The 15170-nt window shown below is 58.6% G+C and overlaps 4 protein-coding genes across 4 annotated transcripts; 3 read left to right on the forward strand and 1 right to left on the reverse strand.

Moving 5' to 3' along the window:
- Positions 1 to 173: 173 nt before the first annotated feature.
- Positions 174 to 1961, reverse strand: CDEST_01712 (Putative copper acquisition factor BIM1-like domain-containing protein). The gene is made up of 2 exons (XM_062917871.1): positions 777 to 1961; positions 174 to 693 (listed from the first exon to the last, which is right to left on the reverse strand). Exons 1-2 carry the CDS (start codon positions 1170 to 1172, stop codon positions 421 to 423), a joined length of 669 nt encoding a protein of 222 aa, XP_062773922.1. The 5' UTR covers positions 1173 to 1961; the 3' UTR covers positions 174 to 420.
- A 1516-nt stretch (positions 1962 to 3477) lies between these two features.
- On the forward strand, positions 3478 to 6409 carry CDEST_01713 (Putative ferric reductase, NAD binding domain, ferric reductase transmembrane component-like protein). The gene is made up of 2 exons (XM_062917872.1): positions 3478 to 4198; positions 4358 to 6409. Exons 1-2 carry the CDS (start codon positions 4023 to 4025, stop codon positions 6228 to 6230), a joined length of 2049 nt encoding a protein of 682 aa, XP_062773923.1. The 5' UTR covers positions 3478 to 4022; the 3' UTR covers positions 6231 to 6409.
- Positions 6410 to 7299: 890 nt separating this feature from the next.
- On the forward strand, positions 7300 to 9542 carry CDEST_01714 (Putative arginine-tRNA ligase, aminoacyl-tRNA synthetase, class I, arginyl tRNA synthetase; the record flags this gene model as incomplete). Its single annotated transcript, XM_062917873.1, has 4 exons — positions 7300 to 7572; positions 7689 to 8899; positions 8986 to 9399; positions 9536 to 9542. 4 exons carry the CDS (start codon positions 7300 to 7302, stop codon positions 9540 to 9542), a joined length of 1905 nt encoding a protein of 634 aa, XP_062773924.1.
- A 3294-nt stretch (positions 9543 to 12836) lies between these two features.
- On the forward strand, positions 12837 to 15020 carry CDEST_01715 (Putative cytochrome P450; the record flags this gene model as incomplete). Its single annotated transcript, XM_062917874.1, has 5 exons — positions 12837 to 12954; positions 13041 to 13295; positions 13381 to 14091; positions 14198 to 14279; positions 14339 to 15020. 5 exons carry the CDS (start codon positions 12837 to 12839, stop codon positions 15018 to 15020), a joined length of 1848 nt encoding a protein of 615 aa, XP_062773925.1.
- Between the last annotated feature and the right edge of the window lie 150 nt (positions 15021 to 15170).

Raw genomic sequence — 15170 nt, forward strand, 5'->3', positions numbered from 1 at the left:
TGTGATCACAACAGATGATGAAGAAGGCGAAGAAGAGGGCTTTGTCCGCTTTTGGTAATTAGATGGGAAAGGGGCATCAGGCGTATGGTGTTGTTTCGTGTAACTTATACAGGCCAAGAGGGCTTGCGGCTCCTATATACACTAGGGCACCTTTATCCATACTTGCTTCCAGTAGCTCCGCGTTCTCGTCAGATTGAAGAGCACACAGGTGGGTGACACATGGGAGCCATTTTGAGACGCATAATGGACTAAAAGATGTGATGTTTAACTCCCGGACCACCAGCGGGTACGGCTCGTGTTTGGTATTTCTACTATATTCCCCAATGATCTCCTCTCGTTCAATTCGAGGCCCCTCCCTGGAGATCACGGTTCCAAAAACATATAAATGCACGCTCGCGTCCTTCCACCCGGTGGGCATTCCTAGAAGAGCAAAGCGGCCCCGCCAACGGCGGCGGCGGCAACGGAGGCGAAGATGGCGGCGGCAGGGCCGAGGGAGAAGAGATTCCCAGCGGCCAGGCGGGGAGCTGCGTTGGGAGTGGTGGTGGCGCCGCTGCCGCCGGAAGCGGAGGGCGTGGCGGCGGTGTCGAGGAGAGCGGTCAGGGAGGGGTCGGAAGTGAAGTCGACGGTGATTGTTGCGTTCTTGCACTCGGAGTGGGATGGGCCGGCGCCGGAGACGAAGTTTACGGCGGAACACTTTGAGGGGGGGTTTATACGTTGTTAGTCGAGGTTCTTGGGGGGGAGGAACGGGGCGGGGAATGGTTTTGTCCACGACTTACGGCGTACAGCAGGCCGTCGGGCGAGTGGGCGACGACGGCGACGATGCCCTTCTGGCCGGTGAAGTTGGAGGGCACGGCGATCTGGGGCTCGCAGAAGCTGCCGTAGCCGGTCTGCATGACGACGGGGAAGACCTGGGTCCAGCCGCCCGAGGCGGTCTGGTCGAGGGTGGCGCGGAAGAGCCAGTTGGTCTGCGGGTGGCCGTTCTCCATGCCGACGGCGTCGCCGTCGACGTGGAAGTCGACGGCCGGGGAGGAGGAGGACGGGGTGTAGCCGCCGCAGGGGCCGGTGCCCTGCTTGGAATCGCTGTCGCCGAGGGGTTTGGGGACGGAGAGGGAGAAGTGGGCTGTCGCGAGGGAAGCGAGGGCGAGCACGGGGAGGAGGAGGCGGCGGGTCATGGTGGCGGGTTTGTTTGTTTGTTTGTTGAAGAGCTGGATAGAGTCGGTTGGAGCCTTGGCGAGTGTGAGGTGAGGTGTCTGGACTGAGATATCTAGATTTAAGATGCCTGGACTAGGATATCTGGAATCGAGGAAGGGTTTGACTTGGGATATGGAAGCGCGCAGCGCGAGGTCACAGAAGTATTATGGATAAGCTGGAGGTGAGATCTACGGTGGCTAGGCCCGGGATGGACGACAGGACACACGGGCTGTTTATGAACGGAGGAGGATAAGAATTGGTCAATTGGCGAGAAGGGGGAAAAACTGGAAGTGACCTAGGCAACGAACAATCCTGTAGGGCTAGCCTGGTTGCGCCGTTTGTCTCGAAGACGGTTAGGTTGGGGGGGAGGGGACCGGCGAGACGGATCGTGTGTTGCGGCATTCTCGGCAGGTCTGTCTGCCGGTGTGTGTCTATATACGTATGTAAGTATATGTGTGTGTGTGTGTGTGTGTGTGTATGTAAGGACGGATGGGTGTTTGGATGGATGTATGTCTACAACCACGCGAGATAAAGTACACACACGCAAGTGAGTTATGATGAGACGGACGATTAGTATTGCGGCTAGGGAACCTAGGACAAGGCTTTTGTGCGAGCCTGTCTCCCCGAGAGTCAACCGGCGACTTCAGACCCGAGAGGAGAAAGTTGCCATCTTCGGAACTCGGCACAGACCAGAGCCGGTAGGGGAAGGTGACTGTGGTCGCTTGGCCCCTTGTGGAAGAGACAAAGTGAGAAGAAGAGGAGGCGGAGGCGGAGGCGGAGGAGGAGAAGAAGCAGCAGGGCGAGGTAAAACTTGCTCACTGCAGGCTGGCTCGCTCGCCGACTAGCTTCAGACCTGGACGTGTTGCAGGTTGCATATTCGCCTCTGCCCGGACAGAGGGACAATTTGATGTGTATAGTGGACGATCACCCAGACTAGTCATAGGAACAAGATAGCATTTCCCAAAGGTCGACTCTCTCTCTCTCTCTCTCTCTCTCTCTCTTCTCTCTCTCTTTCTCCCCATCCATGTTTACTTATCCCAAAGGGCAGCCAGACTGTGATGCTCTCTTGGGTAAGAACAGGCTGTCTTCTGTAAAGAGTTTCTTTTAGGGTTTTAAGTTCCCATCCCGGCGACGTCTCGTCCGACAGATTGCGAGCACGACGTCGCGGGGGGAGGGTTTAACACTAATATTCCCCGAGTGTAATAAAAAGAGAGAAAGACTTTAAAAGAAGAGTCCAGGCGGGAAGGGATGGTCGTTAACCTTGATCGGATTAGCTCGAGGATGCGCGCAGGGGTTCGCTGCTCTGCGGACTGGGCCCGCGCCAATCACGAGGCAGAAGACAGGCATGTCATTGAGAGGTTTTGAGCAAATTGTGGCGTCCGGCGGCGGCGTGGATCGAAGTTGACCCCCCCTCCCCTGTCCTGTTCCCCAGGGCTTTGGGTTGGGGGTTAGATTGGTGATTATCGATGGTTTTGGAGAGTTGTTGATCTGCAGAATCTGAGCATGTTTCTGGGCAGAGAGGGCGTCTGTCAGATTGGAACCTGGATGGCGAGTCTCTGAGGCCTTTACAGCTGTTATCTATGGCAGTGGGTAAGACTAGGAAGAGAGAGAGAGTGAGAGAGAGAAAGGAGGAGGAGGAGGTGTTGGTGGTGGAAGAAGAAGAAGAGACAGACGGACTGCAGAGAGAGCGTCAGTACAAAGTTATTTGTGTCCAAAAAACGAAAGGGATGACAGCCTCCACTTCCAGATGATCCCTTCAACCTTGAATCAGACAAAGCTTCCCTCGAGAAACAGCCAAACAGATTCTTCAGGCAAAGGCTTGACTAAGTCTTAGATAAACACAATCACAAGGTATACCATACCGGGTCTGTGTAAAACCATCCGGCCGAGTCGTCCGGAGTCGTCCGTTCCCCAATCGTAAAGCGACAGGCATGTCGTACCGTGTGTGAACTCTCAGTCGAAAATGAAGTCTGCTCCAGCGAGGCGTATCATAGCGGTCTCGTGTCGCTCAACTTCACAACTCAAAGCACCTCATGCGAAGCATCCCGCCCTCCATGCCTCTCCATGCTTCTCCATGCCTCTCCATGCCTCTCCATGCTTGCCCATGCCACACCATGCCCGTTCGGATGCATCCTGAACCGCGTCACGCTAGCGGAGTAGACCAGTGACGAGGAAACCCGCGCGCACTTCTGTGCCGCCGAGCCGTTCGTTCCAAACCGAGTTTGCTGCTTTGCTGTCACTCTCTCCTGCTACTGCTTAGGCTGCCGAGGCTCTTTGCCGCCCTTTTCTTGAACTTGCTCAATCCGCCTCAACCACTGACCGGATTCCCCGTCTTCCTTTCTGTGCTCCTAAACACGAGGCCGTTTGAAGTGTCGTCGATTTGATTTTCCGGGCGGGTGTTTTTGGTGTGTTTCGTCCCCTCCCTCCGCTCCGGGCCATAGATTCGACGCCTGTTTACCGCCCACCAACATACGTACGTGTTCATGCGCAAGTGACGGGATGTTTCTCTGGCTGTGACATGGTTTTGCGGCCTTGTATTTGCCTTTGATGATCCCTTGGCGCGGTGCCGCCCTTTTCGACGTCTCATAGAAGCTATCTCTCTTTCTTGATCTGGTCTGGCCGACGGATACAACGACCAAGACGAAGACGCCGACGACGACAACCACAACGACGCCAAAGAACTTTGATCTGGTCCGACGAAAGACGAACACGACGAACACGGCGACCGTAAATACGGATCCTTGGTGGTTGACGACGCTGGATATCGCAACCCGTTCGAGGAAGACGCGGTAATACTGCTCACACCTAAAGCTTCACAAACTATTGTCGTTATGAGCCACAACCATGGAGGAGGAGGAGGGGGCATGGGCGGCGGCATGATGATGGGGACGGCTCTGTTCCAGGTCACCAACATCCACCTTGCGCAGTCATTCTGGTACATCATCGCGGGAGTCGTGGGGTTCCTCGGCATCATACGCGGCCTTAATTATCTCGAGGGTCTTAGAAGGTAAGTCTCCTTGAACCTTTCTCTCTCTCTCTCTCTCTCTCTCTCTCTCTCTCTCTCTCTCTCTCTTTCTTTGACACACACACACACACAAACACACACACGCACACACTCTCTCTATATATATATTCATCTTGATGCTCACCAACACCACCCCTTCAGACTCAGGAGGCGCCGCTCCGGATCCGTCCAGTTCCCGACGCGCCCTTCGAACCGCATCACCCAGATCTGGGCCACGACGACGGCCCTTGTGCGCGAGGCGGGCCACCCGCAGCTCTATATCCCCATCCGCGGCCTGCGCTGGGCGACGCCGCCTCCGCTGGGCCGCGTCCTCGTGCTACTGGCCTACTGGGCCGTCATCATCTACATGATGGTCGAGGACGCCATCGTCAAGGACGCCTACTACTGGGAGCGCATCGGCTTCCGCAACGCGTGGGTGACGCTGATGCAGATGCCGCTCGTGTACCTGCTTGCCATGAAGGTCAACGTTGTCGGCCTCATCGTCGGCGTCTCGCACGAGCGGCTCAACTGGCTGCACCGCTGGGTCGCGCGGACCATGTTCGTCACGGCCACGGTGCACGGCTTCCACTTCTGGACCGAGTGGGTGCGCGCCGACTTTGTCGAGACCCAGTTGAGGATCCTGCCGGCCATCAAGTACGGCCTCGGCGCCTGGGGGTTACTGGTCTGGACGTTCCTCACCGGCATGCAGCCGCTGCGCGCCATGGCGTACGAGCTCTTCGTCGCGCAGCACATCCTCTCGGCCGTCATCTTCCTGTGGCTCGTCTACGTCCACATCCCGGTCTACGCGCAGCAGTACCTCTGGCTCACCATCGCGCTCATCTGCTTCGACCGCCTCGCGCGGTGGGCGATCCTCGCCTGGCAGAACACGAGGCTCCGCCGGACGAAGGGATCGTCGTCGCCGTCGTCGTCGTCGACAACGACTTGCGAGGGTGTGAGGCGGCTGGGCCATGAAGTATACCTCCGGGCCGTGGGGTCATCGACGACGGTGGTGACGATCAAGGATGTGCACTTTTCGTGGAAGGCCGGGCAGTACCTGTACCTCTGGCTGCCGCGCGTCGGGTTCTTCGAGGCGCACCCGTACACCATCGCCTGCGCGCACCAGGTGCCGGATACCTGCGTTTGCAACAGCATCCAGCTTGTCGTCCGGGCGCACGGGGGCTTCTCCAAGAGGCTGTACCGCCACGCGCTGAAGAACGCCACTGCTGCCTCCTCCTCCTCCTCCTCTTCCTCCGGGGCGGCCAAGGGGGCGGCGCTGACGGGGTTCGTCACGGGCCCGTTCGGGGCGCCGCCGAGGTGGGACATCTACGAGACCATGGTGCTCATCTCGGCGTCGACGGGGGCGTCGTTCACGCTGCCGATTCTCGAGAGCGTCGTGCAGAGCCGGGGCGGGACGACGTGCGTGACGCGGATCGAGTTCGTGCTCATGGCGTGTCAGGGCGACGAGGTCGAGTTCTACACGCAGAGGCTGCGCGGGTCGATGGAGCGGGCGCAGCGGGCCGGGATCGAGCTGGTGGTGCACATCGCCATCACGAGGTCGGGCAAGGCGAGGGAGGGCGAGGCGGCCAGGATGGTGCTGTTGTGCTCGGACGACGGCGAGAAGACGGGCTCGGGCATTAGTTCGTCGTTGTCGTCGTCGTCGTCATCGTCTTCGGCGCAGAAGCATCAGCAGCACCGCCGGGTCGTGTCGGAGGACTCCGTCGACGGGGGATGCTGTCAGGAAAAAGGGGGGCTGGACCTCGAAAAGGGGGGCGATGAGGCGCTGTTAACGTCGCGGACGCGGAGCGGGTCGCTGGCGGGCATGATGAGGGAGTATTACTGCCGTCCGGACCTCGAGGAGCTCATACGGGGGCCAGTGGAGGCGTCGGGCGGCGAGACGTCGGTGGTGGTGTGCGGCGGGCCGTCGTTGACGAGCTCGGTGAGGAACTGCGTGGCGGCGCTGTCGGACGAGCGGGCCGTCCACAAGGGGACTGGGGCGCAGGGAATTCACTTGTTTGTGGAGGAGTATTCGTTCTAGATCATGTTGTGACGGGGACATCATATACCAGGTATTGCATGCTGTAACATAGCGAGAGCATATAAGTCATGATCAGAAGTGAGAAATGGTGGTCTATCTGTGTTAGACACATCCTCACTCACCATCGCAATATCCTACTCGTTTCCAACAGGCTGCTACTTCTTGGCGTCGGCACTCTATGTGAGAGCGGTAAGAGAAGGGTTTTCTACTTAAGAAGGACTGATGATAATGAGTCTTGAAGAGGGCTGGCTATGTGACTTGATGGAGTGTAACCGGATGCCAGACCACCCAATAATGTGCCAGTGTGTACAGTGTTTATGAGGATATTGGCAGCGAAGACGAGGTTAGTGGGACGAGAGGTGAGGGAGAGGTCAACGACGTTTATGTTGTGAGGGATGAATGAGAAGTAAGAGTTCGAGTAAGAGGTGAGAAGTCAAGTGACAAGTCGAGTGAGAGGTCAAGTGAGAAGTCAGATGAGAAGTGAGAGGTCCAGTGTGAATGAGTTGAGTACCACCTGGATGGCGGGGCATCCTCGGTGAACAGTGCCCCTCCAAGCGTCACCCGTACCCCTCGCTCGGTAAGGAATCCACCCTCGGTAAGCAGCCAACCACAAGCCCTAATTCCCCAGTGACTCAGCCGAACCGCAATTTTTTTTTCTGCATCGGCGGCCGTTTCTGCCCTCCGCTTCCCGCCCTTTCGCAGCCAAAGCCCACAGCGCCCAGCGAATCGTGACCCCTCCCCCTCCTTCGTCTTTTCCTCTCCCCTCCCCTCCCCTCCTCCCCTCCACCCCCCAGTCCAGCAAGTCTCTTTAATGACTAGCGTCGCGCGCTTCCTCTTCTCTCCTTCACTTCGTCCAGCCCACGTTTACACCACCAGCCTTCGACGAGGAGCTTCTTCCTCTTCAGCTTCGCCCTTGACCTCGATCTCGGCCTCCATCTCCTCTTCGACCTCCTTCTCCTACTCCCTCCTACGCCGTCCGGCTACGACTCGACTCTTCTCGTGCTCGTTCCCGAACCGATCTTCCCTCGACAGCCCTCCACAAACCCCCACACCCGCTACTCTCGCGACAATGGCCGACCAGCTGACGGCTCAGCTCGAGAAGCTGTCCATCGGCAAGCTCGAGTCCTTCCCCGGCTGCTACCCCGACGTCAACCCTATCGATGTCTACCGCTCCCACATCACGTCGTTGCTGTACGATGTGACGGGCATTGAGAAGACCATCATCTACAACGCCCTCCAGTGGACCCAGAGCCTCGACAAGGGCGACCTGGTCCTGGCGGTGCCCGCGCTTCGCGTCAAGGGCAAGAAGCCCGCCGAGCTCACCGCTCAGTGGCTCGAGAATGTGAGCACACGGTCCCTCGGGCACAGGGAAGGGCGGCGACAAACCCCCTCCCCCTCTTGCTCCTCCCATGTGCGCCCCTCGAGCAATTGGCTAATCATTCCCGCGCCGACCTGCAGTTCCCCGAGTCTCCCCTCATCGAGAAGCCCGTATCGTTCCAGAACGGCTCCTTCCTCCAGTTCTGGTTCAAGACTGGTCCTCTCTCCCAGCTCCTCATCCCCCAGGTCCGCGCCCGCGGCCAGGCCTTCGGCAAGAACCCCAACAACGGCCTCAAGAACCCCGAGGACCCTTCCCTGGGCAAGAAGAAGATCATTGTCGAGTTCTCCTCCCCCAACATCGCGAAGCCCTTCCACGCCGGCCACCTGCGAAGCACCATCATCGGCGGCTTCATCGCCAACCTCTACGATGGCGCCGGCTGGGATGTCACCCGCATCAACTACCTCGGCGACTGGGGCAAGCAGTACGGCCTGCTGGCCCTCGGCTTCGACCGCTTCGGCAGCGAGGACGCCCTTAAGGAGGACCCCATCAACCACCTCTACGAGGTCTACGTCAAGATCAACGCCGCCATGAGCGACGAGAAGGAGCAGATCGCCGCCAAGGAGCAGGCCGGCGAGGACGTCACGGCCCTCAAGGACAACAGCCTGGACGAGCAGGCCCGCAAATACTTCAAGGCCATGGTCGCCGGCGACGAGGCCGCTGTCGCGCAGTGGAGGCGCTTCCGCGATCTCAGCATCACCCGCTACAAGGAGACGTACGCCCGCCTCAACATCCACTTTGACGAGTACTCGGGCGAGAGCCAGGTCTCCGAGCAGGACATGGAGGCCGCCGCCAAGAAGCTCGAGGAGATGAAGATCTCGGAGGAGTCGGAGGGCGCCGTCATCATCGACTTCACCAAGCACATCCCCGGAAAGGCCGGCAAGAGCCTCGAGCGCCCCATCATCCGCAAGAAGGACGGCACGGCGCTGTACCTGACGCGAGACATCAGCGAACTGCTGCACCGCGAGAAGAAGTACAACTTTGACCACATGATCTACGTCGTCGCCTCGCAGCAGGACCTGCACCTGAAGCAGCTCTTCAAGATCATCGAGCTGATGGGCTACACCGAGACGGCAAAGAAGTGCCAGCACATCAACTTTGGCATGGTTCTCGGCATGAGCACGCGCAAGGGCACCGTCAAGTTCCTCGACGATATCCTGCGCGACGTCGGCGACAAGATGCACGAGGTGATGAGGAAGAACGAGACCAAGTACAACCAGGTCGAGAACCCGGAGGCCACGGCCGACATCCTTGGCATCAGCAGTGTCATGGTCCAGGACATGAGCGGCAAGAGGTAAGTCATTGCCATGTCATGTCGTCCGTACTTTGTCGGCAGCAGGTCGCGCTTTCGGATGCACTGACACGTTTCGCCCGCTCTAGGATCAACAACTACAAGTTCGACATGGACACCATGACCTCGTTCGAGGGCGATACCGGACCATACCTCCAGTACGCCCACGCCCGGCTGTGCTCCATCTTCCGCAAGGCCGGCGTGCCGGAGGAGGAGGTGGCCAAGGCCGACCTCAGTCTGCTGACGGAGAAGCATGCCATTGAGCTGATCCGCGTCATCGGCCAGTACCCCGACGTTGTCCAGAACACGCTCAAGACGTTGGAGCCCACCACGGTGCTGACCTACCTGTTCCGCCTCACGCACGTCGTCAGCAGCAGTTACGACCACCTGCGCATCGTTGGAAGCGAGCCAGAGATCCAGAAGGCCCGCTTGGCGCTGTACACGGCTGCCAGGACCGTGCTCTACAACGGCATGCGTCTGTTGGGACTGTCCCCGGTCGAGAGGTAAGTCGAGAGTATGTCGTGGCCTGCCTGCTTGTCTGCCTGCCCTGCAGTGCAGTGCAGTCCAGCCCAGCCGCAGCTTCGCACCATCTGTGTTGCATGTGAAAGAAAGAACATGATGTGCTGACCGCCTCAACAGGATGTAAAACCAGGATATGACGGAACCATTACTGCGAGGAGGAAGAGTGAGAGTGAGTGGAGGAAAACGCAAACGCAGCCGTATCTGGGAAACGACTCTTGGGACGATCGTGACGGCGGTGTCACACTTCGCAACGATAGCATCAGCATTCCAGAACCATTCTGCCAAAACGACGGATGCGGCAGATGAGGAGCTTCGGCGAAGCTGTGCCGGTACAAGCTACAACGGCTGTTAGCTGGTCCACTAACTACGGGCGTGGTGGCACTCGACAATGACCCGATTGCCCACCCACCGACGTGGCGTCGTGGGACAAAGAGACGGACGGACGGACACGAACTCGAGCAAGGGAAGCGGGAGGAGCCCATCCATCGTCTTCGGTGTCTTGGAAGCCCCCGCGTCGCCGGCGTCGGACAGAGACACAAGAGACGCAGAGAAAGGGTATGAGCCACAAGGATTCGTGGGCACCAGCCCGTTTAGCGCCGAGTAATTTGAAAAGATTATACCACACACACAAAACACACATACAAAGCACACCAGACTAAACTCACACACTCGGAAGGCTGGCTGGACATGACATGATATGCAATGAAATTTGACAGACAGTACAGGCGATGGCGGGACGACTTTCCGTAGGGCTGCTAACTCTCTGTTGTAAGCGAGGCACACGCAGCACAGCAGAGCACATCACAGCACAGCAAAGCAAAAGCAAAACAAAGCAAAGCAAAGCACAGGTCGAATACCGTGACGGGTGTGTTTCGTATGAGACAGCAAACTGACTATTATTTTCTCAGGAAAACATGGGAAAAGAGCGAGGAGAGGAAAAGTCTAGATCGTCTTTGACTGTCAAAGCAGACTCGATTCTAGCGAAGCGCGATATGCCCAGAGGCCAAGAGTACAAGAGCCGTCCTGTTCCTGGTCCTCAACGCCGCCCCTCGCAAACCCAGAGACAAGCTTCTCATTAAGAGGCCTCAGAGGCGTTCGCCAGACCAGCAAGTGGCCTTTTGTCTGACGCTCGCCGCTCGGAGACCTGCGTGGGGGAGTTCCATTCCTGGGCGCCACCAAGAGAGATCGTCCCGCTCGGATCCCGCTAGGGCGGTTTAATCCCTGCCAACACCGAATCTTGCATATGCCCAAACGCCAGAGATGCGATGGCTCTCGATGGCTCTCGATGGCTCTTGGCCCTTCTTGGCCCTTACCCCCCCCCCCTTCCCAGGCTGTCTGTCTCTCTGTTTCTCTCTCTCTAACTCGCTCGACTGAGTCGAACATGGACGGACAAGGCAGAGGACTGCCGCAGTGCTGACTGCTCGTTTCCCTGTTGGACAGCAGCAGCCGCGCCGCCGCCGGTGGCTTACAGCTGATCGACATTGACGACGTACACTTGTGATAACGATGACTTACGTGACGGGCCTTTTGTTGCTTGTGGTCTTTTCTTGGCTTTTCCCTCCCTCGGCAGAACTGCCGGAGAGAAACAACGTTCGACAAACATGCCATGTTCTCGTTAACGTTTCCTTTATCTGGTTAGGCGTCGTCCAAGAGCATCAAGTCCGAGACTGACATTTGCCCAGGTTCCGGACCATGTACATTGTCGGTGCATCCAGCAGCAGTAGCAGCAACAGCAGCAGCAACACCACCAGCAGCAGCAGCATCAGGAGGAACCATGCGGCTTGGCCTTCTTTGGGGTCTGGACATGGCGCAAACGGGCGGCGGCGCGGGCGAGAGAAGCGCTCTGGCGGGAGTACCTGGCTTAGAATGCCTCTAAAGAACCGCTTCCCTCTCTCCCGCGCGCTCTTCAGCCCACTGTACCCGTTGATTACCAACCAGAGCGAGCACAAGGGCCAGCCAGGAGCTCGCTTAGTCGCTTGTGAAGTTGGTAGCTGGTCTAGTAGCCCAGCCCGAGGTTTTAGCTGCAAGCTAGCGTCCTGCCCGGCGAAATGGCTCGGTGTCCGTGTCCTAAGACCGGACGAGCCCCGACTTGACTCCGACGCCCACCGCAACACAGCAGCAGCTGTACCTGAAGCCGGTGGTGTCTGGAGAGGTGGTTCAGATGCCCAGACCGACAAGGCTAAGTGGGACCAGGATGATCCTTTCCCTTCGCCACGGAGGAGGAAGGCATGGAAACAGCTCGCTTGCGCGTGTCTCTGTCTGTCTGTCCGTCTGTCCGTCTGCCTGGTTGTTCTGTTCTGGTGTACTCCTTTTTGCTGCGGTGTGTGATGCGCCGTAGGGTGCTCGCTCCGTCGGCCCATCTTTTGGCCCCTGTGTTTGGAAGCTCCCGCGGCTGCAACACGCATCCCACGGTCACCCCATATCCTAACCATCTCCTTGGGCCCTAGGCAAGCAAGGCAGGCCCTGCTGCTGCTGTTCTTCGAGTTCATTGGTCATTGATGTTAGCCTATCCCTCCCACACAGGAGCAAGATGCAAGGACGGGCATCGGAATCTGCCAGTTCTCCGGCAGCTCCAGAAGGAGGGAGCCCTCGGGGCGTCATGTTCCCCATGCTCGCCTCTCGACGCGAACCGGGTGTCTGATGTATCTCTCAAGGAGGGTTCGGTTGCCCCCTTTGGACCCAGCAAGATGTCAGACCTCGACGAACCATTTGTCTGGGAAGGGAGCCAAGCGATCAGAACGGCCGGCCGTGAAGCGCGGCACACGCCAACCCTATGTGCTATGTTTGGCAAGGATTGATTTTCTCACCATGGCGCGGACCAAGACTGTGGGCGTCCGCTCGTTGGTTGGATAATGGCTAATGGATGCCTCCTCCATCGACGGCCATGTGGACTGACATGTTTGCCGCCGGCCGCTGTGCGTCGATCCAAGGGGAGATATTGGTCATCGGGGAAACAAGCTAAGATTCCGCCGCCATGGCGCTTGGGGAATCCGGTCCATGTCCAGGACACATACCACATACACACACACACACACTTACGCAGGTTCAAGTCCTGTTTCCAGACAAAGGGGACCGTTGACCGTTCGCCTTCGGTCCGCTTGGGCTCTCTAGACCGGATGGCCCAACTTCGCCCTGACTCTTCTTAATAACAGGCGAGAGACTCGCCCACTCGCACACACGCCGCACACTTCAGACCCGTCACCGCGGTTCTTCTCATTTTCTGCCTCTCCTGCACCATCAGGACTTATTCTTCACTCTTTTGTATTCCTCTCATACCTTTTGACGACCTCGTGTTCCCTCTACCCCCTTTCCACCCTCGTCTTTCATATCCCTTTACCCCCCCTCCCCCCGCCTTCGCAGACGACTTTTCGACTTCGACTTACTCTATTGTGTAATACTTCTCACTCGGCCTGTTATCATGGCCATAGGCGTGGCTATTCTCGCCTTCATCCTCTTCTGCGCATGGCGGCTGTATGCCGCCATCCAGCTCAAGAAGAAGCTTCCCGAGGGCGCGAAGCCTCTTCCAGGACCCAAAGGTACGTTGTCTTGAAATCTCCCCCCCAACAAAAACCTCCATAATTGGTCATTTTCAAGAAGCTCATCATCGTTCGCACTTACACAGGTCTACCTCTCATCGGACGTGTTCATGATGTACCGGCAGAGGCGGCATGGCTCAAGTTCTACGAGTGGAGCAAGGAGTATGGCCCCATCTACCAGCAAGAGATGTTCGGATCCGTCCACGTCTGGATCTCCTCGGAGCAGGTCGCCCATGACCTCCTGGGCCGCCGCAACGTCATCTACTCTGACCGGCCCATGATCCCCAACCTCCCGGACAACCGAACGAGCGGCGATTACCTTGCCCTCCTCGGCAGGACAGGTACGCGCATGTCCACATCCATTCGCTCCCCCTCCCCCCTTCCCCCCCCCCCTCCATCTTCGGTTTGTTAACGTTGTGTGTATAGAAACATGGAAGCGCCAGCGCAAGCTCTGCCACCACCTCATGAACCAGAGTGACAAGCAGGAGCTCCACGACTACCCGACCCGCGAGCGCGATCGTTTCCTTTGGCTCCTCTCCCAGAAGCCCGGCGAATACCGCGAGTACATTGAGCAGTTCACAAGCCGGACCGTCAGCCGTCTCTCCTGGGGCACCGCCCACCCGGCCCGCGTGCTGCGCAAGACGACGTTTGGCCTGCTCGAGACCATCTCGCCCGCCGGCGCCCTGCCCAACGTCATCTCGTTCCTCATGCACGTCCCGGCCGTCCTGTCGCCGTGGAAGAAGAAGGAGAGGAAGCGCCACGAGCTCGAGTCGAGGCAGTTCACGAGCAACGTCGACTTCGTCAAGGACCAGATCTCGCAGGGCACCGCGCAGCCGAGCTTCATCGGCACCTTCATCAACGAGGGCCTCGGCAACGAGAAGGGCAAATGGGGCGATCTGCAGGAGGCCCAGAACGTCGTCGGCCTCATGGCCATCGCCGGCGCCCTGACCATCGGCAGCCCCATCCAGAGCTTCCTCCTCGCCATGCTGCACTACCCAGAGTGGCAGGCCCGCCTGCAGAATGAAATTGACGAGGTCTGCGGGGGCAAATGCCCGATGTGGACGGACCGTGAGAAGCTGCCCTTGTTGAGGGCTGTCGTCAAGGAGGTTATCCGCTGGAGGCCCCCTGTTCCTACGGGTAAGTTTGTGTGTGTGTGTGTGTGTGTGTGTGTGTCAAAGGAATGGTGTGGCGGGTCGTGTGTGTGTTTCCGAGTTTGGATGAACGACTGACACTTGACGTACAGGTATCCCCCACGCTGTCGAGAAGGATGACGTCTACAACGGCTACTTCATCCCTGCTGGCGCCACGATCCATGCCCTTGAGTGGTGAGTAGAATGGAATCTCGCTCCTTGGCCATTCGGCCCGGACTAACCATGACCCCCAGGGGTATCACCCGTGACGAGTCCATCTACCCGGACCCCGAATCCTTCAACCCGGACCGCTGGCTTCAACCCGAGTACCCGACGTACAAAGAGCCCCTCACGCGCTTCCCCAACCTCGACGGCTTCAGCCAGTTCGGCTTCGGACGCCGGACGTGCCAGGGTGTGCCCATCGTCGACCAGGACCTCTTTCTGACCATGGGCGGCATGGCCTGGGCCTTCAACATCCAGCGCAAGCGCAACGCCGACGGCACCGAGGTGCCGGTGCACTGGAACGACTACACGCCGCTGCTGATCGCCAAGCCGGCGCCCTTCGAGTTCGACGCCGTCGTGCGCACGCCCGAGAAGGGTGAGCTGATGCGGTCCATGTTCGAGGCGGCCAAGGAGGAGGAGGAGCACGAGGAGATGATGATGAAGATGGGCATGCCCGACGTCGACCCGGTGGATGCCAAGAAGCAGAGCGCCGCGCCCATGTCGACCAAGCCGCCGCCGTCGTCTCTGACGATGAACCTTCGCCAGAGGAAGGAGGAGGGCGAGCACGAGAAGAAATACCGCGAGCACGAGCGCGACATCCCCGGGTGCCCCGGCCGGTGGGCGACGGAGAGCGACATCGACTCGGGAAACGAGAAGGGCTACGTCGATGATGACAGCTGCTCCGGGCGTTCGTCGCCGACGACGCTTTCATAGGCGAAAGGATGCTTGACGGGCGTAATGTCGAGGCTGACGGAAAAAGGGTATTAATGGATCAAGTGAAGAGGCCATGCGGCGGAGAGGGGAAGAAGGCTTGTGGTCTATTGGGAGAACAGGAAGAGGAGGAGGCAGGGAGGTAGAGAGTGG

Source organism: Colletotrichum destructivum, chromosome 1, assembly GCF_034447905.1.
Source record: "Colletotrichum destructivum chromosome 1, complete sequence".
NCBI lineage: Eukaryota > Fungi > Ascomycota > Sordariomycetes > Glomerellales > Glomerellaceae > Colletotrichum > Colletotrichum destructivum.